The sequence below is a fragment of the Gopherus flavomarginatus genome, chromosome 5, assembly GCF_025201925.1.
Source record: "Gopherus flavomarginatus isolate rGopFla2 chromosome 5, rGopFla2.mat.asm, whole genome shotgun sequence".
Lineage (NCBI taxonomy): Eukaryota > Metazoa > Chordata > Testudines > Testudinidae > Gopherus > Gopherus flavomarginatus.
In genome coordinates this window covers 140565512-140592238 of record NC_066621.1, presented here as the reverse complement: position 1 = coordinate 140592238, position 26727 = coordinate 140565512, and the positions used below count along the sequence as shown (strand labels likewise).

The window sequence follows — 26727 nt, the reverse complement described above, 5'->3', positions numbered from 1 at the left end:
GAGTGATGGTGATCACTTCGTACTTTGCATACCCACTTGTGACTACTAAGGGGCTAGCTTGGCTGTACAAAGAGAAAAAGGCTAGAGCAGCATCTCAGTGACTAGGTAGGCCGAGTCCCTTAAAATTTTTTTTTTCACCTTAAGTTGCTGGCCTCTGTTCTTCAAGGCCAGTCTGAATGTTTGAACTTCATTCACTACCACGTGCAGCCAGTAAACTCCTAGCTGTTTTCTTAGAACAGCTGAATACATGAGATTTTTCTAGTTCATGCTATAGTGCTTGAACAGACTATACCATTTAAACAGGAGACATGGGACATTTCTGAGTAGTGTAAATAAACTTTTATTCTCTCCTCCACTCAAACCAAGAATATTGAAGTCTTTAAGGTTGAAAGTTAGCTTAAGTTGCTTAGCAAGTTGAAGCGAATGCTCTCGAGCATTTTGCTTATTTTAATAATTATGAATTCATTTGATCCATAAGACTTGTACATTTAAAATACTGTATACGATATGTCCAAACATTAGTTACAATAATCTGATTAATTAGCAAAAGGTCATTACCACAAGTAAAATGAATATAAAACTTCAAAATCATTTTCTGGAAGCTTATATTTTCCTACATAAGGGCGGCCCCAAGAGGTCACATTCATACAACCCAGTTTGCGGTATTTGGTGAAACTTATCTTTAAAGTCTTTGATCACATGTTGAGAGCCCAAAATGATTATTTCTATAAAAGGGTGTCTAAGGCAGATTTCATTTGGATAAGGAAAAAAACCTGAGATCTATACCCAAAAAGCTATTCTCTGTAGAAGAGACTTACAGATACATTTGTTTGCTGTTTGTAGCCAACAAATTAAATATATATAGTATACATAATTGGTACTACAAAAATTGTGCTATACATTTTAGCTGTAGTGCAGGTCATACTTTCATTTTCCATATTAAGTGCCAATAAGAAGACTTAACAAAATAGTCTTAAACGTGAAGCTATGTTTAAAGCATTAATTGTATACATATTGCACACTAGATAAGTGAATACTCATGGTTCCAAAATACTCACATTGCATTTGCCAGTGCTTACATAGTGAACCACATTTGGGGTAGAGAGGGGTTCATAATACCAATTACATGGATCAAAGTAACTAGCAAAAAGTGAGAAGCAGTTTTTCATCAAGCTGGTCTTTTCCCTCAGATCTCTGACAACTTGCTGCTGTTATTGGTCCCGGGATTCATAAAGGAGTTTTGCTGCCTAGGATTACAAAAACAAGACATATCATTGCAGTTTGCTATTTAGGCACCTCAGTGGTAAACAACAAACTTAAGGCCTCTTAGTCTTCCCCAAGAAACTACAGTAAACCCCAAAAGCTGTAACTTTTTTTTGAAACCCTGGCCCTTCTACAGATGTATAGTTTTCTTACATGGGAGTGAGACTAAATCATATTCTAGAGCTTACTATCATGCCACATCAATTTTAATCAGATTCTCAAGGGGTAAAACTTCAGAATTTCATAAAAATATCTCGCAATCTTTAGAATAGTTTATCAGTTATCTGGCAGGTCTATCATGACAATTTCTTGTTGGGAAGTCATTAAGTGATGTTGGCTAGGTAACAGCTTTCTAACCAAGTTGCTTATCTTATGCAGACATGCACATTGTCATTTGTGCTTCAAGAAATATTCCTGAGGAATATCATATCAGCCTTGGTACTGAAAAAAGTAATATCTGTTGGGGGGGGTGTTCTATGAAACAGTGAGTACAGTGGTAAACAGCCTTTTAAATGGGCTTTCTACAACATGAGTGATCTGGCCTGTTTCCATGTGAAATAACTCACTCAATGTATTTTCTTTTTAAACACATTTTTCATAAGCTTGGTGTTCACTGCCATCAGAAATGTTGATTAAAGGGATTATAGAAACCTTCTCACATAGTAAATAAGTGCTACATGATTTCAAGATTGTTTACAAACTCTGGGAGGATTGCCAGAAATTCTCAACTCTGACTTTTTGATTGAGGTGCTATATACCCTCTCTTGTACCCCCAGCTAAACCAGGATTAATAAAAGCCTGGCCCAGAGAGATTGCCTGAGGTCGGCCTGGAAAAAGGAGCTGACAACCATGTTTGTATGGGGTAGTAGAAAGTGGATTAAACAGCTGTGCCTTGCGAAAAGCAGAAGTCAGTACAAGCTGGGCCTTCTGGGAGAGATGTTAAAGGATGAAGCAAACTCTCTTCCTTTCTGGGAGAGGACAGGAGGGGTGCAGATGGGGGCTCAAGAGAGGGTTGGGGGCTCAGGGCAGGGGTGTGGGTTCCAGCCCAGTGGCGCTTATCTTAAGCAGCTCCAGGGTGGCAGTGGTGCACAGTGGGTCTAAGGCAAGCTCCCTGCCTGCCCTGGCCCTGCACCACTCCCAGCAGTAGCCAGCATGCCAGGAAGTGGCTCCTGGAGGTGGGGTGGGGAAGGCAGCTGCACCATGCACTGCCCTTGCCTGCGGGTACCACCTTGAAGCTCCCATGGGCCACGGTTCCCCATTCCCAGCCAATGGGAGCTGCAGGGAGAAGTCCTGCAGGCAAGGGCAGTGCACAGAGCCCTCTGCCCACCCCCTGCCACAAGGACATGGTACTGGCCACTTCTGCGAGCAGGTAGGGAGCCTGCCTTAGCTCCCCTGCTGCACCATAGGGCTGGCAATCCAGCATGGCAGATTGAAAGCCTTTATGGGCCAGATCCAGCCCACGGGTTGTAGTTTGCCCTCCTCTGATCTAATAGATAAACTAACACTTTCTGCACTCTGAGATTTAGTTTAAACACTGAGTTCTTTTCATGTCAATTTTTAACTTGAACAGTATCTCTCACATCAAGACATTTGCTTATTCTTAAACAATTACCCAAAACCACATTAGTATATAATCAACAGTTCATTACTCAAAAAGACAAGTCTTGCGAGCAATTATCACAGACTAGAATTGAGGCTCAGTAATTATATTAAAAACCAGTCAAATTACCAATATTTCTTATTACATTTACTTATGATCAACAATTCTCAATTCTTTAGTACCTAAAACATCACACTTCCAAAGATGCACTTGTCTTTAAGGCACTAACCACAATCCTCTCTTAGACTAGTCCAAAAGGGACAAGTTTAGAATATTAAAAGCAATTGCTTAAAACAATTCTTTTCAATCTCTAGTTCCTTTAGAAATCCAAACAAATGTATCTAAAATATAATTACTTGAGCCTCACTAGAGTGCGTAGATTCCGCAAGGTAACTTATATTTATATTGAAGAATAGAAGGGGAAATACCATCTTTGAAATGAAATTTCACCACCTCTGCTTATCCTCTTAACCTTGGAAGAGTCTTTTCCACATGACTGAGCTGGGTGGAGGTTGCATTTAGGATTCTGCAGCTACTTGGTTAGGTTCTATCAACTCTGAGTACATAGTGACCTCAGTTTTACACACTGCAGTTTCAGTGCTCACTGAGGGGGGCCACCCTCCAATTCCTATAGGACACATACCAAGTAGGTACACAGGTTTGAGCTTTATTTCTCTGCTACTTCCATTAGTATCTAGTACATGGTTGTTGGTGTATAACAAATTTCCTTAATCCTTTTCTCAGCAGATGCTTTAAGTTTGAGTCATTTCAAAAACTACTTCATTATTTGCCTGCACAAATTGGGATCCCCCATTCTAAGCAATTTCTCTTAATATCCCAAAGTTACACCCTGCTGAATATCTTTACATTTCTCCTTCCTTGTGTCAGTCATTTCCTATTATTTCAAGCGCTCAACAATTTGAAAGAATTTTGTTGGTTTTATTGTAATTGTATTGTATTGTAATCTTCTAAATATGGAGGACGTAATCAAAGAATGTATGGAGTATAATATGCATTTCACATTATTTAGGACTTACAACAGAACAAGAGTCATTTTCCACATACAGGATATAGCTCTGACTCACAACGCAAACAAATGTGCCATTTCTAATTTGGGGTGAAAGATGATTCACAATAAATTTGATTTTCAAGGAAACAATGTAGAGTTTATAATTTGGGATGAAAACATGTGGCTTGGATTTCTTGGGGTAAGACCCCAATTTAACATTCAATTTTATAGCCACAGTTCTAAGTTGTTCAACTTGCAACTTCCCCACCCATTTCTTTTCTTGACCCACTCAATGTGCAACAGGCCACTTTTGTTTGGAAACTCGGAGTTCTTTTTAACTAGGAACAGAGAAAGAGGTTTATACATCTGCATATTAGGAGAGATTCCTGCCTAGGTGATTAACAATACTTATTTAGCTATTTTAGTTTCTGTAGCTGCAGAGGGGAACACTCAACCTTGGCTCATCTGTGGGTCCTTACTGTCACATGATGTGAACCATTTTGTCATTGTCTTCAGAGGTAGATCTTATTTTTGAGATAAACAGAGGTTGACAGCTTTTCTAATCCGAGGGCCAGAAGGAACAATTATTAGTTATTAATTATTCAAGACATCTGTCCCAGATATCCCAAACACTCCCTATTCATCTAATGATTGCTTTTGCTCGTAGCCCAATATCAAACTGTGAACTTACATTCAGTTGGCTTTTTCCCAGTCACTGCTTTCTAAAATACTTTCCCCCCTAATCCTACCTTCTTGGTAGGATTCCTACCAAGTTGCACCTAGATGTGCAACTTTGCCTTGAGCTGCATAAAAAGACGTTATTCAAGTGAGCCCAGCTTAGCCCAGTTCAGATCACTCTGTGGAACTGACCAGTTATTTACTATTCCAGTTTTGCATCATCTGCAAGCTTTACTAGGAATGACTGTTTACTTCCAGATCACTGATAAGATATTGAATAGCAGTGGGCTAACACCACATTGCACTGGAAACCCTCCCAATGGACTATGATTCCCCACTTACAGAGAGCTAGCCAGTTTGTGATTTATTTTATGTGCTGCAGAGTCTGTAGTACTAAAGTATTAAATTAAATGCCTTACAGAAGTACGCCAGTTACCTTTGTCAACCAAACCTGTAATCTCCAAAAGAGGAGAGAGTCTAACAAGGCTTCTTCCATAAAACCATGTGATTAGTATTAAGTTGCTGTGCTTTAATTCTTTACTGATTGCATCCCACATCAACTGCTAACTGTGGTAAATATGCACATGTATATCAAATAGAGCAACAGATGAAGATTAGATTGTCTGTCCCTGTGTAAGAGGTGGTAATAGCTGAGCTGAACGTTCACTGCCAGTATCCCAATATGCAGAGCTTGGATTTGGCAGTTTTGACACACTAGCCCAGCGATACTCAGACCTCAGTGGTTCAGGAGCCAAATTACTGATCAACATTATCCAAAAGAGTCACAATGGTGTGAACTCATTGTTTCATTTACTATTTTTATTATATACACACACAGCAAAATGATTGACCAAGTATTACTTTATCAACTACAACTGGTTAATATAGTAAAAGCATCAGGAGTGGTTTCTTTTTTTTAATATCATGTGCTGCAAAAAGCCATAAGAGACACATTTGAGAGCCTCAGTCTGAACATCACTGCTCATCCTTCATTCTGTTAAGATTTAAGCTGAGGCTCCCTACTGGAATTTTATTATTTTCCTGCTTAGGAATACTCTCAAGCTGCACGCTAAAACAGTGAGGTCTTAGATTTTTTACTGACTGTTCTAGAGTTCAGGAAAAGGGAATCAAAGGAAGAATAGGCCTGGACTGACCCTTCCCTCCCACTTAACAGCTTTAATAATGGCACAGAAGTGGAAGTTTCTATAGTAGCAACTGACTGATTTTGTGGGAGAGAACTTCTTAAATGAAAACGTGGAAGCTTTCAATATGATTTCAGGACACTGAGGAAGTCAAGTTTTAGATGGACTTCAATTCACACTTTCAGGGATGGGAACTTCCATTCTGATTTTCTTGAAATACTCTAAGGAAAGTGGTTTGGGAATATTAAAGTTGAATATTTCAGACTATGCAGCTTAAAATAAATGCAACACACCCATCTAGTCATTAAGATAATGCTAACTCATTCGGCCGCTTTCCTCTTCCTTTTGGAGGAACCACACTGCCACTTGAAAGAAACTGTTACAGTAGGGATGCTCTTTGCTTTTGGGATTGACATATTAAACAGACAATTAATGCATCTAAGAACCTGCCTCATCTATAATCTAACCTTTAAACCAAAATCCTTTTGGAATGTGTTATGGCTGGTTTTAATATCTATTTGCAAAATTAAAGTTTTATTTGTGATTTCCTTACGGTTACAGCTGATTTGTGAAATAAGTCTAACAATTTGGAGCAGCATATATATCATTGTAGCCCCCAGCAGTCCCAATCAGGATTGGGGTCCCATTGTGCTGGATGATAAACAAAAAAAGTAGTCTTAGCTAGGAATCAAGGAAGTTCTAAAAGCCCAGGAATCAGGAACCAGATCTTATTGAGGATGCGGTGTTTCAGAGCAGTTATGAACTATACAGATTTTTGCAAGTCAGGCAGATGTTTATTCTCCTTAGTTTACTTGTCAATTCACCCTGTATAGTTCATTATACCCCAAGTATTAACTGTACTCAACTACTAATTCTAGTTAATGCAAAACAGATTCACATTTTTATTGAAGATCTGGAATAAAACCAAGTGAACTGAAAACCTTTGCAGATGACACAAAAAGGTTGATGGAGTGGTAAATAATGAAGAGGACAGGTCACCGATACAATCCTATCTGGATCATTTGGTAATACAGCTAACTGTGAACATATACAGCTATGAGCAAATAATGTAGGCCATGTTTACAGTACAGGAAGCAGTGACTGAATGATTTGGGGGTCATGGTGGATAGTCAGCTGAATATGAGCTCCCAGTGCAATACTGTGAACAAAAGGGCTACTGAGATCCTCAGATGCAGAAACAGAGGAATCTCAATTAGGAGTAGCAGGTTATTTTACCTCTGCATTTGGCACTTATGAAACAGCTGCTGGAATACTGTTCAATTTTTAAAACAAGATTGGATGTTTATCTAAAAGATCTGCTCTAGAAAATATTTTGGGAAAGTCACATGGCCTGCGTAACATAGGAGGTTAGACTAGATGATCACAATGGTCCCTTCTGTTCTTAAAATCTATGAAGTATTCCAAGATCCCTCTATCAATTTAGCATTAAGAATAAAGATAACTTTGGAACTTAGAGAAACTGAATTCCTGATTTTTTTTAAAAAAATGTTACAGTATGAAAGATATGGCCATCTGGTCCAGTTTCACTGATTTATAACTGTTTCACAAGGCTGACGTTAAGGTTTAGCAAGATTATGTTCTTCCCCTGCATCTGGTGTTCTGTTAGTGTACCAACAACATGCCCTGTCTGCTGCTGTTTGATATATTTTATGTATTATCTTGCTCTCCCAGTTACTTAGGTCTGAACACACAGTGCACAGTTCTTAACCACAGATACTCCTGTTTGTTGTTGTTTTTTTGGTTATGAAAGTGAACTACAGTGGACTCCAGGATTATTACATAAGAACTGTCAGGGACTTTAACCCCGACGGCAAAGTTTGTTGTTTGACCGCGAGAGAGACAGGCAACACCGGCAAGGTCCGATTAAAAGCTTTTTATTGACAAGTGCACGCATTAATAGAGAGCAGCTTGTCTTCAGAGAGAACCAGCCTGCCCTTTACATCTTAGTATAAGCCTATATAGACAGTTTTGTTGCGTTATAAATTATTTACTAGAGCAACCCACCCCCTTCTTCTAACAACTAGAAACTAGACACCTTTAGTATACATGCATGCCTAAAGTTAGAAATGTAGGGGAATTAAAAACAAACAAAGAACAAAACCAGGGAGTGAAGACAAGGAGGCTGGGAAACCAGGGCTCTTATCAGTTCTTTGAACGAGCTACCCTAACACAGCACATTTGGTACTATGCCAGGAATGCAGCTTTTTTTTTATTTTACTTTTTCCCACCGCTTGTGAGACATGCTGCTGCTTTTCAGTGTTTTTCACTCAGGAATTACCCACAAACCTCTGTTAGCCTGACTTTGGTCAGGTTGGCATACCTGGTTTTGTCTGCTATATCTTTATTCAGGCCTAACAGAACTAAGGGAAACTTTATGCAGGTTTTGGTATTTTTGTGTGTGACTAACATACATACATACAAGATGAAACCCTTGGAAGTGAAGGCTCTAGTTTGTAATCTTGTCAAATACTGAGTATCACTCAATCCATGGCATCTGGAAATCCATTTACCACCAAATATTAAAGCCCCAGAGTAAAGACAGTTTCCCTTGCTTGCTGTAACCACTCAGTTCCCCCCTACCCATTTAGATGCCACACCAGCATGTTTTCTAGCCCTCAGCAGAAGCCAGTCCTGTAGACAGAGTATGGGCTACCTAGTACAAGATGGGTTGTGGCCTTATGTTTATAGTACAGTCACAACTGGTGGCCAAATGCACACAAATGGTGGCCAAACTTAAGGTGATCAATTTTAAACATTAAATGTATTTTACACAAGTTACCTTATGCATAGCTGCTAGCCAGGCTGCTGACAGCTTCTTGTTAGAATTGAAGTCTTCACTGGCAGTAAATTTCATCTGTGTGAGCTCCTCTGACCCTGGTACCTTACACTGCAGGAGCATACCTGTGGCACGAGTATTGCCTCCTGAAAAGGGAAAATTAAAGTAGAGTCCTGAACAAGCATTAGGAGAACAAAGTATTTAGCCACTTGAGAAACAAAAGAAGAGGCTGGTCTGTCCATAATCACCAATATGACTCATTCCCAATACCTCTTAAATGCTTTAAATGTCTTGCATTAACAGCTGCAGCTATTGTACGCTACTGTATGAGAATGAACCACAGTGTGTTACCACAACCCAAAGCTAAGAATGCACTGTCAGAATATCACTCAGGGAAGCTAGCAGCAAAGGGAATTATTGCTGGAAATAAAGCTATTTATAGACAGACATCGCAAGAACACCTTTCCAGCCTGGAATTTTTTTTAAGTGTTAGAAGTCTTAAAAATAAAATTCACGGCAATTCACCACAGTATCTTGCAGCTTGCAAACAATGGAAGTTGTTATTCTTGAGAGGTTTAACCATTGTTCATATTTTAATTAAAAAAAGAGGGGTCCTTGCTTGAGGAAGTCAAGCTCATCACACTGCAAGCTTTCTGGTCTCTACCAGATAGGTGGGAGGGCAGGTGGCCTCCTGGTGGAAGCCTACTGTGAAGCCAAATAACTCCTGAAAGTATCAGCACATGGGGTGTGTCTGCCACAGAGGATGGCTTCACTCAAGGAAGTGTGTGGGAGAGCACCCCACCTTCTAGAATTGATATTCTAGATGGGATTTTAAGTTACATTATTAATAGGCCATCCAGTGAAGACAAGGAGGGAAGTGAGGAACACGCATAGGAATCAGGTTAGCCTAAAAGTCAAGAAAGGTTAGTATGGAACAAAATGTAGCCATGGCCATCTCTCATACTGAAACGCTTTTGTTTGGGGCATTTAGTACACGATTATAGGGTTAACAGTCACCAGAACCTTCAAAAACCAATCCCCTTGGAGGTCACCTCACCTGCCTGATCCAATGCTCCTTAGGCATACAAAGGCCTCATTTATTTCAGTGACAAGATTATCTGCATATGGAGTAGGGCCCTAAGGGATCAGTATCCTTATGGCACTATGCAAGAGAAATCCAGGCACAAAGACAATCTTGCACTAAGCTTCTGACCACAAGCCCCATAATTACATTTATGAGTTAACATGTTTTTCAGTCTCCTTGCAAAAGGAGCAATTAGATTCCTCTGCTCTCTCCAATTTACCTAGTTGGATTATAAAACTGAGTGCCTAACTTTCATGTACTGGGACCTTGACCAATTTCAGATTGTTGCAAATGTGATTACATGATCTACCAGTAAGCAAAAGTCAGCAGTAGGTTACGTAAACAATACAGCACACAGCAAGACAAGAGAAAAACAAATATTGTAACCAGTATTTTCTCTTCATGATTTGCTTAGTCACAAGCCCATCTTTCCACCCAAAACAAAACAAGCAACCCCTCCCACACTACTTGGGTATCAAATAGCTAGCTTCTCCCCTCAAAGGGGCAGACAATTCTTATCTTAAGGATCAAATCATGCCAAAGGTACTGACTGTCCAAAATTAAGGTTTTTACGAAGATCCATTTTTAAAATCTCATGACGTGCCAATCACATATGCAATACATTTTGTGTACATATAACTGTACATACCCAGCTACACAAAAGACCACTGTTAAGATCGTATATTGAAGCAGAATAGCAAGATAACAATCCGTTTTGAATATGCACACTTGCCCATGTATTGGTTACCAAAAATACTTAAAGAAAATCAATTTATTTACAATATTTCGTTATGAGGACTAGAACAAAGCTTCCAACTGGTGCTCAATAATTTCTATTGTGATTTCACTACTGCTTTGGTTCAGAAACTAGCCCAACAGCACACTGTTTGAGCACCAGTATTTTCTCTTCATGAGACATAAGTCGAAGAAACTAAACTGTCTTAGTTATAGACCTACAACTCCAAAGCGATACTAAGTTTTGGTCACTTTTTGTATGAAGTGTAAGTTTCCGTTTCCCTAATTTGGCATGTTAATTATGGGTAGTTTTTGCTGAAACTGCACTGATGCATGTTAAAGATATTCTAAAATAGTTTCCAATGTCAAAGCTAGCGTTCCCTGTAATTGCCTCTCCATGAGGAATGAGAGACTGCCAGAGATCAAGTTTAAGACTTACGAGGACAGTCTCTTCTGTTCCATTTCCACCACATCTTATTCTATTCCTTCCATTTACCCATTCCCTCCGCTCCCTCATTTATTCTATAATCGACATTAAACACATCCACACCTTTCTTCCTCTATCCATGCTCCCATCTTGAGCAGCAGGACTTTGGTCGCTTCAGGAAGTGAACACTCTAGTGCCCACCCATTTGTGCAGCAGGAAGTGAGCTATGCATAGTGCCTGTCAGCAAGGGGAATAGCCACAAATATATGATTTAAGGGAGCCCTGATCAAGGCAGAAGTATTTTAAGTCTTCTTCCAATAGTCAAAATATTCTCCACTTTAGAATTTAGATTGGATAATTTCTATGTGTTCCTATTCTTTCTAAGGGCATCACACAATATACATGTTTAAATCTAACACTTTTAAACACAGGTTGCCCAAAATTAATTTCAGTAAGATCTGTAGACAGCAAAGAGGAGAGGAAGAAAGCAGCACTGAAAAGGGCATCATAACAGCATGCTCAGGTGAATCAAGCTCACAACAACATTGCTGACCTTCAGTAATGTGTTGGCTCTCCAGAAGGCTGGTATAAGTGTGAATATCTTTTTCTACATCAAGAAGGTAGGAAAGCAGTGAGAAGAAAAATTAGTCAGAAGAGTAGTGAATAAGGAAATTAAAGAGGCATTAAGTTACACTCAAATAGCCACACATTTGGTTGATCTGAATATAGGAGTTAGTTCATTACACTGGTCCCACATTCTAGATGTGAGATTTACAATGAAAGTCCAGTAGTACTTGACAAAGTTATTAATGGTAAAGAATCACTTTCAAAATCTTTGTTCCCATTTTTTATTTAGTGTACTCTAATACTGGGTTTGTGCCTGATAAGCATACTTTGTAGGACTTAGGCAAACATTAGTTACCCCATTCAGATTTTGGTTGGCCATAATCAGGGGTCAGGTGAAAAGTAAAAAACTCTGCATAAGTGTTTGGTTAACTACAACTAACTGGTATATGGTTAACAGTTTGTTAATTTGATAATACTAATTGGTCCCCCTCTGTGGTTAGACTCTTAATTCTTAACATCTTATAGATAACATCCTCTCTGACACTGCACTTCCATCAGCTCCAGAGTCTGTCCCTTATAATGCTTGCTTCAAGCAAAAGCAGGCCACATCTGGGTCCTGATACTTTCCATTCTGATGACCAAAGTTCTTCCCCAGCACTACCCCCACTCAAGTAAGAGTGCATCTCTATGGTTCAGAAGTGGAAAGCGGCAGCAGAGCATATGTCCACCGTCACTTGATTTAAGACACAAAGTTCTACTGGGTTGAGGATCAAAAGGTCAGAAGTCAATCTGAATTCTTGAGTTCTCTAAAATGCTACTGTCAGCAGCCACAAGGATAGGCTTCCAAATGCTGCCTCTATACTCAGAGTGAAATGAAGCACCCATACCCGAGTTGTCAGGGTAAAAGAAGGTGGATTGTTTTATTAGGTTAAAGAAAAGCATAACAAATTCCTAACTTATGACCATTAGTTTAGATTCATTGCAAGATTTACCTCCAGGAGTAAATCCCTCTGTCAGTATCTGGACAGTTGAAATCTGTGCAATTTCAATTTCATAATGGCTGTCTCCATCCAGAAACAGATATCTATACAACAGAAGAAAACATTGCTTCTTACAAGTGTGTCAATTTTCAAGTTTACAAAGTAAGTCTGATTCAAGAGAAACAACAACAGGTTCTTCCAACAGTATCCTGACAGTTTATGTACTTTAACACAAACCTCACGGGGATTAATTACTACACTCTTAATCACAAGCAGTAAAGATAGGAAGAAAAGCTTTTAATACAAAAAACAAAAACCAACCAACCAAAAAAAGAACTCCCCTCCCCCACAACCTTCGGATCTTCAGTTAAAGCCAGTTGAAAGCCATGGGCCAGACTGCCAGGTGCCTCTTGCAAAACTTCCTGCAGAGAATCCTCAAGAGGAAAGGTGACAGGCTTTTTGAAAGACATTGTCTAACCATCTATAGTTTGAGGATCACACATAGCTCTGTGGAGGCTAGAACCTTATGCATGAGTTCAATTTTTAAAATAAACATTTTTAAACAATTTTTTGAATGGTTAATTTTTTCCTCTCATGCCCTCTCAACCCTTTCCATTACTGTTGGCAACACATTATTTATATTCCAATAGCACTTGCAGGTCAACTAGGGTTGAGATCCCACTGTACTAGGCACTAAACAAACAGAAGACTGCACCTACCCCAAAGTGGTTAAAACAACCAACAACTACGCACAGTAGGCAAAAAGAACAAACAAACGAGGAGTCCGGTGGCACCTTAAAGACTAACAAATTTATTTGGGCATAAGCTTTCATGGGTAAAAAACCCACTTCTTCCCCACGAAAGCTTATGCCCAAATAACTGTGTTAGTCTTTAAGGTGCCACCGGACTCCTCATTGTTTTTTGTGGATATAGACCAACACTGCTACCCCCCCTCCCAAAATACTAGACAGCAGGCAGTTTGTTTATAATTACACTACAATTTCTTTCCACTTTTATTCACAATCAACCAACCATCCCTCTATCCTATCCACTTCCAATAGAGGAATATTCCACCTCCCTCTGGTTGTAGGAGTTTAAATTAAGAAACCTGTCAAAATTATCTGAAGGCTTCCTCATGGCTATTTCATCTCCGACACAGGAACTTCCCTTCTCCCTCAAAAAAGGAACAGGGCACTCACCTGGTCTTTTGCATGCCACAAGTCCACTAGCAACCAATAACTTCCATTCCCCACTGAGGCGAGGGGCCCTACACTGCTCCTCCATTCTTCCTACCACCTACATCCACAACCTTGGGATCAGCAGATTCTCCTCTCTTCCTCCAGAACCAAATTTACTAATTTTAAAACTCTCTGGCCATGAAATTGATCAAAATGAACCATGAATTTGGTAGGACCCATGTACCCACATGCTGATTCTGGAAACATTTTAGAGCACATAAACCAGCAGGAATGCTGTTGAGGCAACATACAAGCCCTCATGAAGAGCAGGGATGTGGAGATTAAACAAAAATTTAAAAACCTAACCAGATTTAACAAGTGCAGTTTCCATTCACATTTCTCACCTCTGGTTGTTGGAAAGTCGACAAACCATCAGCTCAGATTTTTCTGATGTTCCTCGAGCAACAGAGAATGTAGCACCTTAGTAGGAAAAATCCCCAAGTATTTATTCAGTTATTCAAATGCTAAATTTGTAATTTAAGAAAGAAGTTAGCATATCAAAAATGTATAAACTTCTGCACTTAATGCACCTATCCTAATGGCTTGAACACTAAGCTACGTTATGCTCTCCATTTTACCCCATGTATCTTAAAAGTCTAATCCTGAAAAGCACATAAAAAGAGTTCACTGACCATCAGCAGCAAAATAGTGCAGCTGTAATTAAACATCCTGTGATCAGTTAATACTTCTTCTCCAATGTGTTACTCCTGGAGAAATTCTATGCTACTGCGTGCATTTTTATTTTTTTTTGGTGCAGAAAAAAGCTTCTGCTGAAATGCTGACGCAGTTCTGCTTTTTGCCCACCAGAGGGCACTGTGGTGCAAGAACACAGCAGCAGCTCCCAGCCAGCTAGGGAAGAGAAAGAGTTTGTCTTCTTCTCAGTGCCTGTCAGGCCAGGCCCAGGAAACTGGAGCAATGAGGAAAGATAGCATGCGGCTGCTGTGGGGGTCAAATAGGGGCTCACAAGGGCTAGTGGGGGAGGATACACTGGGGCAGGGGCTGAATGGTAGTTCAAGCACAGGGCCACGGGGGGGGGGGGAGGGAGGTGTAGGGCCACATAGGGACAGTGGGTTGCTGAATGGGAGCACAGAGACATGGGGACAAGGAGTGCAGGACCACATGGAGATGGGGAGAGGGGGCCACACAGCCACATGGGGTCGGGGCAGATGTGCCTGACTGAATGGGAGAGGCTAGGTGTCAGCCAGGGTCTGCATGGGGGAAGCTCCCTAACAATCCCTTCCAACCCCCCAAAAAGCCCTGTTCAATACTTTTCCCACCCATACCAAACAACCCTCCAAGTTCACACCCCAGGCAGTTTACTTCCCTCTCCTTCAACTCCTCCATTACCCCTGACTCCCCCAAGCATTTGCACTGCTTCTGAGAGGTGCAGGAAATAAGATTCTGTATTGTAGTTCATATGAATTACTCAGAGTTCTGTATTAATATGCCTAGTAAGGAATCTATTTGTCAAAAAAGATTTCCTGAATCTTTTTTGTCATCTGTATTGTTACAGATATACTTGCTGACAGGTATTTTGAAATAAATGACCAAAAATAATTGAAACTGGTGTGATTATATTATGTTATTTTCACAAAATATGAAGAATTTTAAAATACTGTTTACCTGATTTAAGGTATACCCTCAACCTCAAAGCAAGAGGCAAAGAACAGTATCAAATGATTGTGGGACAGTTTCCTGCAGCTACACTGGACCATTTTTGTCATCAAATGTTGCAGTTAGTAAAAATATTATAAAAACTTTTAGAAAGTGTACAGAATATACAGTGAGATATAAAGATTTTATTGGCAGGTGGCCGTTCAATTCAGGACTGCCCCATGCTCAAATTTTCTTAGTACATCAGTGTAAGTCAGGAGTTACTCCATCAAAGTTAATGAAGTTATACTACTATACATGAGAATAAAATAATCCCCTTACAAATAGTTTAAAAGCCATCTGTGCCTCACCCCTCGAGCACATTATAGAATAACCAGTGCATGACGTTATACATAATCCATGAGTAGATGTGTTTGCAGAGCATGTTTCCCACCCCATGAGGAGCGCTAATTTTGGCTGAGTCTTTCACAAACCAAAGAGACCAAAGTATTAAAATTCAAATGTAAGTGTTCTATAGAAAGTGGTACATTCCTTCCTATGCTCATGGAGCTGTAGGACATCTCACCAGGAATGTGCATTCTAATTAGAAGTGTGCTCTTGCCTAACTACTGAAAATACCTATTGAAGTCACATTCAGCATCCCTTGAAAGGCATGTTCCCAATTTTAAATAGTCACAGGATATTTTAAAAATTTAACAAAGACATATCACATTCGTCATTTTTAAAAACAGTACAATTAGGGCTCCAGTTATATTTCATACTGCTCTTTAAATCTATTCACAGTTGACAGTTCAGTGACAATCACAACCACCTACACAGTCTAGGGTGGAAGAAGAGGAGATCAGAGGCTGAAATGAAGTTTGAAGCATGTATTCTCCATTATAAGACTTCAAAATTATTCTCTTTACTGTTAAGAGTGTATTTGATCCACATTGTGTGTACAGGGACGTGATTTAATAAAGTGCAATATTACAAGAGAGCTATTACCATGCCCTCATACATTCATCAGCTAGTAAGAGGCATTAGAGTTCCTTTGACTGTAGAAGCTGAACAGATCTGGCTGGATAACAAAATAATGGGCAAATGAAAAAAAATGACAGTGGAAAAGTATTTCAAAAGATATTTCTAGAGACTGCAACACAGCACCTTACTTGACAACATAAGGGAATTAGTTCTGCTATTAATCTCATTATTTGTTTGACACTCACTCAAATAACTATGTACAAGATCAAAACAACAGTTGTGCATGCATTACTTACCATTCATAAGCACTTTAAGCTGCTTGTCATAAAATTCTGTTTCTTTCTGAGAGATGAGAGCACATTCAGCACACTGGCGCACAGGATCTACAAAGCACATACGAGGTAGAGGCACTTTTTTACTGCAGCACTTGTCACAAAAGCACTTCCCACATCTCCGGCAATGGTGCTAGGCAAAAAAAATACTAATTACAAAAGATGCAATCAATAAGAGAGCTGATAACGTTACCACATCAACACTACTACTCCTGAAGCATTGGCATGCACAAGAGAAACTAGGTGAGCAAGTAACAAGATACATAGAGGGAAAAAAATACTAGATATGGCTAATGAAATGTCACATGATTCTAGAGATAGTAAGAAGTGCTAAAATGACATCTCTGGAGACTGGAACTCTAAAGATGGTCTAGCATGAGCAACAGCAGTGCAAGCTTCTCCAGACACCTGAACACTGTACTTCAGGTCTGACCAGAGTGAACAAGGGTAAAAAGGAGTCTCCATGGACCATTAAATCCTTGTCCTCACTATCAACAAGACTGCAAAATATAATGGTGGTTTGCATGTCCTCTTCACTTTTCATGGAGATTCCACTGGGCTCCATCCTCAGCCCACTCCTCTCCCTCCAAATATTTAATTCCATGTCTAACAGTGACAGAAGCAATTCCAGGTTTTATAGACTGAATGATTTTTATTTTTAACCCTAACAGAAAAATCAGTTAGTAGAACAAGAAAAATTCCACAAGTGTCCAGTGAAGTTGGGATAATGGCAAATCATTTGCCAGCGTGATAAGGCCTATTTCACAGCAATTATAAGTTCGCAGCAAGTTGGCAGCGACAGCTACCCCTCAATACAAGACTGATACCTGCCAGGAGGAAAAGTCATTGATGAGACTGAAGATAGCTGAGGAGTCCTATCTGTGCTCTACAGGTTTTTCCACATACATGACAGGGGGTTGTTTGGAGAGAGCACAACTGCTGGCCAGGATATTATACGTTTTCCTTCTGCCTGTGCTGTTTCTCAGCCTTGTGTGCAAGGCAGTTCTCTTCAAAACAGCTGAGGCTTGATGTATGATGCGATGCCATTGCCGTCTACTACCAGCCAGCTCTTCCCAATTTGTGGGGTCAACACCTCCCTTCTTAAAATATACTTTCAGGGAGTCCTTGTAGTATTTTTTGGCCCCGTGGGTCCTCTTAGAAAGACTAAATTGAGAAAAGAGCATTTGCTTTGGAACGCAAGTACTGGCAATCTACACACAATGACCAGCTCAACAAAGCTGATGTTTCATAATCTTCGCCTCAACACTGGTGATGTTAGCTGCAAAAAGAATGCTGGCCTTAGTGCAACAGTCTTCCCATCTAATATGGAGAATATTCCTAAGGCAACACTGTAAGTGCAACTTCAGATGCTTAAGATGGCTTTGGTACATCACCTAGGTCTCGCACCCATAAAAGGGAGTGGGGATGACCACTGCATTGTAGATCAGGAACTTAGCTTCCATTCGCAGATCTCTCAATAAAGACCTGACGAAGCAACTTTCCAAAGGATGTGTTGGCACAGCAGGTACTATGTTCAATCTCCACATCAAGATAGGTTGTGTGGGAGAGACAGCTACAAAGGTAAGGGAAATGCTCAACATTTTCCATGCGTTCACCACCAATGACAATTTGTGGGAGAAGGGGGGCAACTTATCCTGGGACAGGCTGATGGAGCACCTTAGTCTTCCCAATGTTGCAGGAAAGTCCCAGGCTATGATAGCACCATAGAAAAGATCTAGGGTGGATTGCAACTCAGCCTCGGTGTGCATGTGGATAGCACAGTCATCAGCATACTGAAGGTTTGTAATAACAGTCCTAATGACCTTTGTTTTAGAATGAAGATGCCACAGGTTGAAGAGCTGGCCATCCACGTGATTCTTCAAGAATTGGGATTGAGTAAGGCAGTCACAAATAAGAATCAAGATCACAGCAATGCAGAATGGGGGGAGGGGTAAAAGGCTTGGGGCAATAACACAGCCCTGTTTGACATCAGTCTAGACGGTGAACGGGTCCATCTCTAACCCATTAAAGAGGACAGTGCCGGTCATCCCATCATGAAGTAACTTGACAACGCAAACGAACTTCAACGGACAGCCGAACCTAGACAAGACCTTCCATAACGGTTCACAACTGAGGGAATCAAATGCCTAAGTTAGGTCAATAAATGCCATAAACAATGGCTGGTGTTGTTCTGTACACTTCTCTAGTATCTGTTGTGCAAGAAGAATCATGTCGGCGGTGTCCCGAGACAGTCTGAAACCACACTGGGATTCCGGAAGGATACTTTGGCAAGAGGCAGGAGATTGTTCAAAAGGATGCGAGCAAGGATCTTCCCCGCAACGAAGAAGAGAGCAATGCCTCAATAATTTCCACACATTAACTTGTCCCCTTTCTTAAAAATGGTAACAATATTGGCACTTTAGGTTGGGTCAAATTTTCTCATTAACTTCAAAATCATGCTAGTCAGACTCTTCAGCAATGCCTCACTGAGAAGTTCTCTGACCTACCTGACAACATCAGTGATATCCAAATACATTGGAAGGAGTTCAAGACCACTATTCACAAGGCACATACTGAATTCACAAGGCAAACTTGTCATAAACAGATAACTAAGGGTGAATGTCTCTTTCACCTGAAGCACCTGACCAGAGGACCAATCAGGAAACCGGATTTTTTCAACTCTGGGTGGAGGGAAGTTTGTGTCTGAGTCTTTGTTTTCTGTCTGCCTGCTTTCTCTGAGCTTTGGAGAAGTAGTTTCTGCTTTCTAATCTTCTGTTTCTAAGTGTAAGGACAAAGAGATCAGATAGTAAGTTATATGGTTTCTTTTCTTTGGTATTTGCATGAATATAAGTGCTGGAGTGCTTTGATTTGTATTCTTTTTGAATAAGGCTGTTTATTCATATTTCTTTTAAGCAATTAACCCTGTATGTGTCACCTTAATACAGAGAGACCATTTGTATGTATTTTTTCTCTCTTTTTTATATAAAGCTTTCTTTTTGAGACCTGTTGGAGTTTTCTTTTCTGGGAAACTTCAGGGAAATTGAGTCTGTACTCACCAGGGAATTGGTGGGAGGAAGAAGTCAGAGGGAGATCTGTGTGTGTTGGATTTGCTAGCCTGATTTTGCATTCCCTCTGGGTGAAGAGGAAAGTGCTTGTGTTTCCAGGACTGGGAACGGAGAGGGGGAGTCACTCTGTTTGGATTCACAGAGCTTGTGTCTGTGTATCTCTCCAGGAGCACCTGGAGGGGGGAAGGGAAAAAGGATTATTTCCCTTTGTTGTGAGACTCAAGGGATTTGGGTCTTGGGGTCCCCAGGGAAGGTTTTTCAGGGGACCAGAGTGCCCCAAAACACTCTAATTTTTTGGGTGGTGGCAGCAAGTACCAGGTCCAAGCTGGTAACTAAGCTTGGAGGTTTTCATGCTAACCCCCATATTTTGGACGCTAAGGTCCAAATCTGGGACTAAAAGTTTGACATGGTGGCAGCGGTGGGATAGACAAAATCCAGAAGCCAGTAGGAATATTATTTTTTTCTCTTCTCTGCTAAGGGCTTTTTAGCAGAGAGAAACAGTTTGGGTTTAAAAGAGAATTTTTTTTCTGCTCTCTCTGGCAGTTTGTGGCTTGCATGTTAAGCAAGAAGCCATTACCAGACTGTTAAGGGTCTTTTGTCACACAATAGCCCTCCCATTAGGAGGCAAGTACCAGCACTATATACATGCAAATAAAGTGGTTTTTCTGGTTTCCTTTCATTGAACATTAGCTAGAGAGAGAAAGGGAAAAAAGCATTGTTGCTAGGCAGACTCTAGGAGGCAACAGAGCCTGCAGTGCAGAAGATAAACACCGGAGGGCACCCCAACCCAAGAAAACAGGAACCATGACTTCCAAGACAAAAATGGAGGCCGAAGAACAAATCAAAGAAGCTGAACACAGGCGACAACTGGAAAAAAGACAAAAAGAGGTGGAGCTGAAAGAAAAGGAAGAAAGCATCAAACTGGCAGCCTACCAAAGAGAACAGGCAGCCAAAGAGGCAGCACACAAAAGGAAACAAGAAGAAGAGGAGGCAGCCCACAGAAGACAGATAGAACTCCAGAGGGAAGCCCACCAACAGGCCATGGAATTAGAAAAGGCTAAGCAACAGACTCCAGCCAATCCTAACAACCCATCGCCAATTATTGCTCCACAGCACAGGAAATTTCCCACCTACAAGGCAGGTGATGACACCGAGGCCTTCTTGGAAAATTTTGAAAGAGCTTGTCTTGGGTACAGCATCCCTGAAGACCAGTACATGGTAGAATTGAGGCCACAGCTCAGTGGACCTTTAGCAGAGGTGGCAGCTGAAATGCCTAAGCAGCAAATGAATGACTATAAACTTTTTCAAACCAAGGCCAGATACAGAATGGGGATCACCCCGGATCATGCCCGTCGGCGCTTCAGAACCCAAAAGTGGAAACCAGATGTGTCATTTCCCAAACACGCCTACTACGTTGCAAAAAATTATGAGGCCTGGATATCAGGACACAATGTTAAAACCTTGGAAGAACTGCACCTCCTCATACAAATGGAGCAGTTCTTGGATGGTGTTCCTGAAGACATCACACGGAACATACAAGATGGAAAACCCAAAGATCTCGCTGAGGCGGGGGAGATTGGAGCCAGATGGAAGGAAGTGGCAGAAAGCAAGAAAGCTACTGTCAAGGGGAACGAATACCCCAGAGGGCACACCGACCATAAACCCTACAACCGAGGACAGCCAAAGACCCCACATACAACCCAAGTCAAGCCACAGACGCCCTATTCGTCCACCTCACCAGTCTCCAGTAACTCACCTCGGCCCAGTGACCCATCAGATGGAAGATGCTTTAAGTGTAATGAACTGGGACATATCAAGGCCAACTGTCCAAAGAACACCATGCGAGTACAATTCATTACACCACCATCACACCAAAGATCCCCAGGCCCAGATGCCTCTCAAATACCCTTGGAGTGAAGGGAAAATTTGAGAGTGGGCGGAAAGAAGGTTACTGCGTGGAGAGACACGGGGGCACAAGTGTCAGCTATCCACCAATCCTTCATTGACCCCAAATTCATCAACCCAAAGGCCAAAGTTACAATTTACCCCTTCATGTCACAAGCTGTAGACTTGCCTACAGCTGAACTGCCTGTCCAGTACAAAGGCTGGTCAGGAATGTGGACTTTTGCAGTCTATGACAATTATCCTATCCCCATGCTACTGGGGGAAGACTTGGCCAACCAGGTGAAGCGGGCCAAGAGAGTGGGAATGGTTACACGTAGCCAAACCAGGCAAGCTTCCAGACCCATTCCTGTTCCTGAGCCGTCCACAGAGGCCCCGTCTGGGTTACCAGAGACCCAGACAGAGGTAGTGGACCCGGATTCCATGCCTACCACTGAAACAGCCACAGCACCTCCAGTCCCAGGCCCGGAACTGGAACAGCAACCAGCACCAGCAATTGCAACCCCATCTTCAAACTCAACGCCAGAGGCGCCAGCGAGCCAGAACTGGCAGAAACAACAGACAGCCATACCCAAAAGGCTCAGCCAGAGCCTGAAATACCCTCAGGTGCACCAGCGGAGAGCGGTTCACCAGCAACGGAAACAACCCCATCACTTACATTGCTTCCAGAGGGACCAAGCCCAAGTACACAGTCTGAGGAAGAACTGGTGACCCCAGCCTCAAGGGAACAGTTCCAGACTGAGCAGGAAGCAGATGACAGCCTTCAAAAAGCTTGGGCGGCGGCACGGAGCACCTCACCGCCTCTCAGCTCTTCTAATCGATCCCGGTTTATTATAGACCAAGGACTTTTATACAAGGAAATTCTTTCTGGTGGACACCGGGAAGAATGGCAGCCGCAAAAACAGTTGGTGGTTCCAACTAAGTACCGGGGGAAGCTTTTAAGCTTAGCCCATGATCATCCCAGTGGCCATGCTGGGAAGGCACATACTGAATTCACAAGGAAAACTCCACTCACCAGATTGGATTTCATGAAAATGAGGAAATCCTAGCACTTATTCATCAGAAGAGAAGCACATTTTGCACTTGGTAAAATGAACCCTCTAACCAGCAAATAGAGACACTTATTGGCTAAAATTGTATCAGTGGTGGCAAGCAAAGGCAATGGAGATCCAGAGCTTCGCTGATCAACCTGACATGAGAAGCTTTTTTCAAGCAACAAAAGTCATTTATGGGCCAAGTTCAAAGGACACAACCCCTCTGCAATCTCAGGACAGCTCCACCCTTCTTAAGGACAATGTAGACCTCAAGCAACATTGGAAGGAACATTTTGAGATGCTATCTAACTGTGAATTTGAAGTCTTAGCTGCCACCACCCAATCCATTCCTGAGCATTCAGTAATAGACCCTCTTGCTGACCCCCCCCCCCCAATCTTCTGAGGAAGTTGGCATGCCATCACTCAGACTAGAAACAATAAGGCGACGGGCCCAGATGGCATCCCCTTTGAGGTCTTCAAAGCTGGTAGAATAGCACTCATGCAAAAACTTCAATTTCTCAGCTAGTAGTGGGACCCCAAATCATTATTTCCACTGGAAATTATGACATGCACAATAGCTATTCCTTGTTTGAGATCACAGAGGAAATTAAAGTAATTCATGTTACATAGTAAAACTCTCCATGGGAGATGGAGCATGTCAGGCAACCAACTTATGGATCAAAATAAGTCTCAACCACTGATGTGAATAAATGATAGCTTGAGTTTCTGAATATTTCTTAATTAGGGAGCAAAACTTATGTGCACAGAACCACCAATCAACCTCTCCAATATGCCCATCCTCCTCACTGACCAGCCACATTTACTTATCATAGTTACCAGTCTAATACTTTTAGGATTCCTGAAGATTCCCAGTATACCATATTTAATAAGATTTATTTTCCATTTCATTACACCGTATCTGTTGGGCTTTACATTCCAAATAAAACACATTGCAAAACAAGTGTTTCAATCCAAGATGCATCTTATATCCATCTTTCTTCCTTTCCATCAGTGCATGCTAGCAAAATGTCTGCATAATTAGGTAGTTATGCAAGGAATGTTATTCACAGCTAGAATGATTGCTAGTTTGTGCAAAAGTCAGCAGGACAATCTGAAACAATTCCGTCTCCCCTTCTCCAAGGAGAAACTCCAGATTCTCGGCAATATGCTCTGTCTCCTCTGACAGTAGTTCTCAGTAAGACAGTACCTTCTCTATGCTGCTTGCTAGTAAAAGTTCATGCATCGGAAGACAAGATAAAAGTTAGTTAAAATACTCTACATGGATGGACTGAATTACATGCCCAGTGCAGCCTACCTCATCAGTTTCAATGAATTACAGTTCATAATTTTACTTATAGCAAATGCATCTCTTGCCAATATCTTCACCCGTTATTTGTTTTGCACATTTTGTCCAAGTACTTTAGGATTCTAGGGAGAGCCTGATTATAGCCTTGAAACAAGTTTTCCTAATACTAGACTCTTTCACTCACATAACCAATTTTTTATGCAATTCTGAGTGCACTGAAATTAACATGATTTGTCATTTACTTGCCAGCATTACTGACAACAGCATATTTTGGGAAGTGTTACTTACATGTTGCTTCAAAACCAGCAAAGTATTTTAGTCCTAAAAATAGTCATTTATTTTAAATGTCACAGCAGAATAATAGATTAAAAAGGATGAAGACCTATTCCTAGAGGGGGGAAACAAAAGCTATTTTTAAGGCACGTCAAATTATGGGTGTAAGGTACTTGAAAGTATCCTTTTGAAAGAGACGTTTCAACACATTTCAAAACAAGAGTTCATAAAAAAAGTTCCACAATGTAATGTATTTAGGCTATTATGTTTTGTTGCTCTCTCTTACCTTTCTGGTTATGAAATCAAACTTTGTTTCACACTGCATACATCTTGGACACTAGAAGGCAGTAAAGAATATAAGATTTATGTACATCTTTATCCAGGGACAATGCACAAGACTAAACATATTAGAGTAATTTCTAGAAAGTTAAATAGCTCTAATGAATTCCCATGCAAGCAGTATCTAAATAATGCTTGTTTCTTGCTTATCTTGATCTTCAGAACATCTGTGTGTTAGGCAAGTACTATCCACATCTCACAGAGAAGGAAGAGCAAAAAAAAATTGATTTTCCCTAGGCACAAAGTAAATCAGTAACAGTCAGGATTACAACTCAGGAGTTCCAATCTCATGCACAGTCCATTAGGCTACGTGGCCACTTCTGTGCTCCAAATTTGTATTATCTTCTATGTACACTATACAAGTTAACTATCCATTTATTATACTGTTACACATTTTTAATTCACAAGCGACGTTAGTTTATGCACTTCAGCAACATTATCAGTAATTAAAAATATCTGAAAAATAGCATCATTATCTTGGAAGTTCTGTTCCCTCCTCCGTCTCCCCCCTATAACCATGAAGGCTAAATCTATATCTGCAAAATTTCACTTGATAGTTTAGAACTTTTTCCTAGAAAGAGCTTGGTGAAAGAAAAAAAAAATGAAGTCACAATTTTTTTCCTCCTCTCATTAAACATTTGATAAGAACCAATTGCTCTGGGTTTTGTTGTCTAAACTGGTAACAGTGCTTGAGAGAAACTCTATTCAATAAGTATTAGGTGTGGTCATTATTATGGCATTTTCTACGCAGATACTAACAAAATTCACCCACTAACATGCTGATCTACAGCACTATTTTACATCACTGCCATCTTTCCAGAGACCCTCATTGTTTCAATTCAACACATAATACCAGATAACATTTCAATTATAAAGCCTTGGATAGTATCAGGTTTATCTGCTAGGTTATTAATGCAATGTTATGTTTGACATTTGGGACAGGTGGTAATATGTTGAGGTTCTGTAATAGCTTTTGAAATTATAAAGACTGTAAGCTCTTTAGACCAGAGCCCATCAGGAGAGTCAGGGCGGAAAGGGGAGCGGGGAGATGTCCCGCTGGCGGGGGGCAGGAGGGTCAGGGCGGAAAGGGGAGCGGGGAGATGTCCCGCTGGCGGGGGGCAGGGGGGCCAGGGCGGAAAGGGGAGCGGGGAGATGTCCCGCTGGCGGGGGACAGGGGGGTCAGGGCGGAAAGGGGAGGGGGGAGATGTCCCGCTGGCGGGGGACAGGGGGGTCAGGGCGGAAAGGGGAGCGGGGAGATGTCCCGCTGGCGGGGGACAGGGCGGAAAGGGGAGCGGGGAGATGTCCCGCTAGCGGGGGACAGGGGGCTCAGGGCGGAAAGGGGAGGGGGGAGATGTCCCGCTGGCGGGGGGCAGGGGGGTCAGGGCAGAAAGGGGAGCGGGGAGATGTCCCGCTGGCGGGGGGCAGGGGGGTCAGGGAGGAAAGGGGAGCGGGGAGATGTCCCGCTGGCGGGGGACAGGAGGGTCAGGGCGGAAAGGGGAGCGGGGAGATGTCCCGCTGGCGGGGGGCAGGGGGGTCAGGGAGGAAAGGGGAGCGGGGAGATGTCCCGCTGGCGGGGGACAGGAGGGTCAGGGCGGAAAGGGGAGCGGGGAGATGTCCCGCTGGCGGGGGGCAGGGGGGTCAGGGCAGAAAGGGGAGCGGGGAGATGTCCCGCTGGCGGGGGGCAGGGGGGTCAGGGAGGAAAGGGGAGCGGGGAGATGTCCCGCTAGCGGGGGACAGGGGGCTCAGGGCGGAAAGGGGAGGGGGAGATGTCCCGCTGGCGGGGGACAGGGGGGTCAGGGCGGAAAGGGGAGCGGGGAGATGTCCCGCTGGCGGGGGACAGGAGGGTCAGGGCGGAAAGGGGAGCGGGGAGATGTCCGCTGGCGGGGGACAGGGGGGGTCAGGGCGGAAAAGGGAGCGGGGAGATGTCCCGCTGGCGGAGAAAGGGGGGTCAGGGCGGAAAGGGGAGCGGGGAGATGTCCCGCTGGCGGGGGACAGGGCGGTCAGGGCGGAAAGGGGAGGGGGGAGATGTCCCGCTGGCGGGGGACAGGGGGGTCAGGGCGGAAAGGGGAGCGGGGAGATGTCCCGCTGGCGGAGGATGGGGGGGCGGTCAGGGCGGAAAGGGGAGGGGGAGATGTCCCGCTGGCGGGGGACAGGGGGGTCAGGGCGGAAAGGGGGGTCACGCTCCCCCACTTACATCCTTATCGGGCACCCAAGGCGGCTCGTCCAGGCCGAAAGGGCTGCGGGCGGCGTGGTGCTTTGGCACCATGCGGAGCCCGCTGGACGAGCGAACCAGCTTCTTCCCATCACAGGCCTCCCCGCCCGACATCTTTCCCACAGTGCCACCGCTATCAGCCCAAGCAACGCGCCGCCCAATCTCCC

The 26727-nt window shown here is 42.4% G+C and overlaps 1 protein-coding gene across 2 annotated transcripts; it reads right to left on the bottom strand.

The window, feature by feature from the left end:
• Positions 1 to 324: 324 nt before the first annotated feature.
• Positions 325 to 26727, bottom strand: ZFYVE21 (zinc finger FYVE-type containing 21). 2 transcript variants are annotated; one of them, XM_050954244.1, is made up of 8 exons: positions 26543 to 26727; positions 24296 to 24346; positions 16394 to 16562; positions 13865 to 13940; positions 12295 to 12386; positions 11289 to 11342; positions 8493 to 8635; positions 325 to 1247 (listed from the first exon to the last, which is right to left on the bottom strand). In XM_050954244.1, the coding sequence occupies exons 1-8, from the start codon at positions 26672 to 26674 to the stop codon at positions 1212 to 1214; spliced, it is 753 nt and encodes a 250-aa protein (XP_050810201.1). In that variant the 5' UTR covers positions 26675 to 26727; the 3' UTR covers positions 325 to 1211. The 2 variants fall into 2 exon arrangements, with proteins under 2 accessions (XP_050810201.1, XP_050810202.1); XM_050954245.1 differs by lacking the exon at positions 11289 to 11342.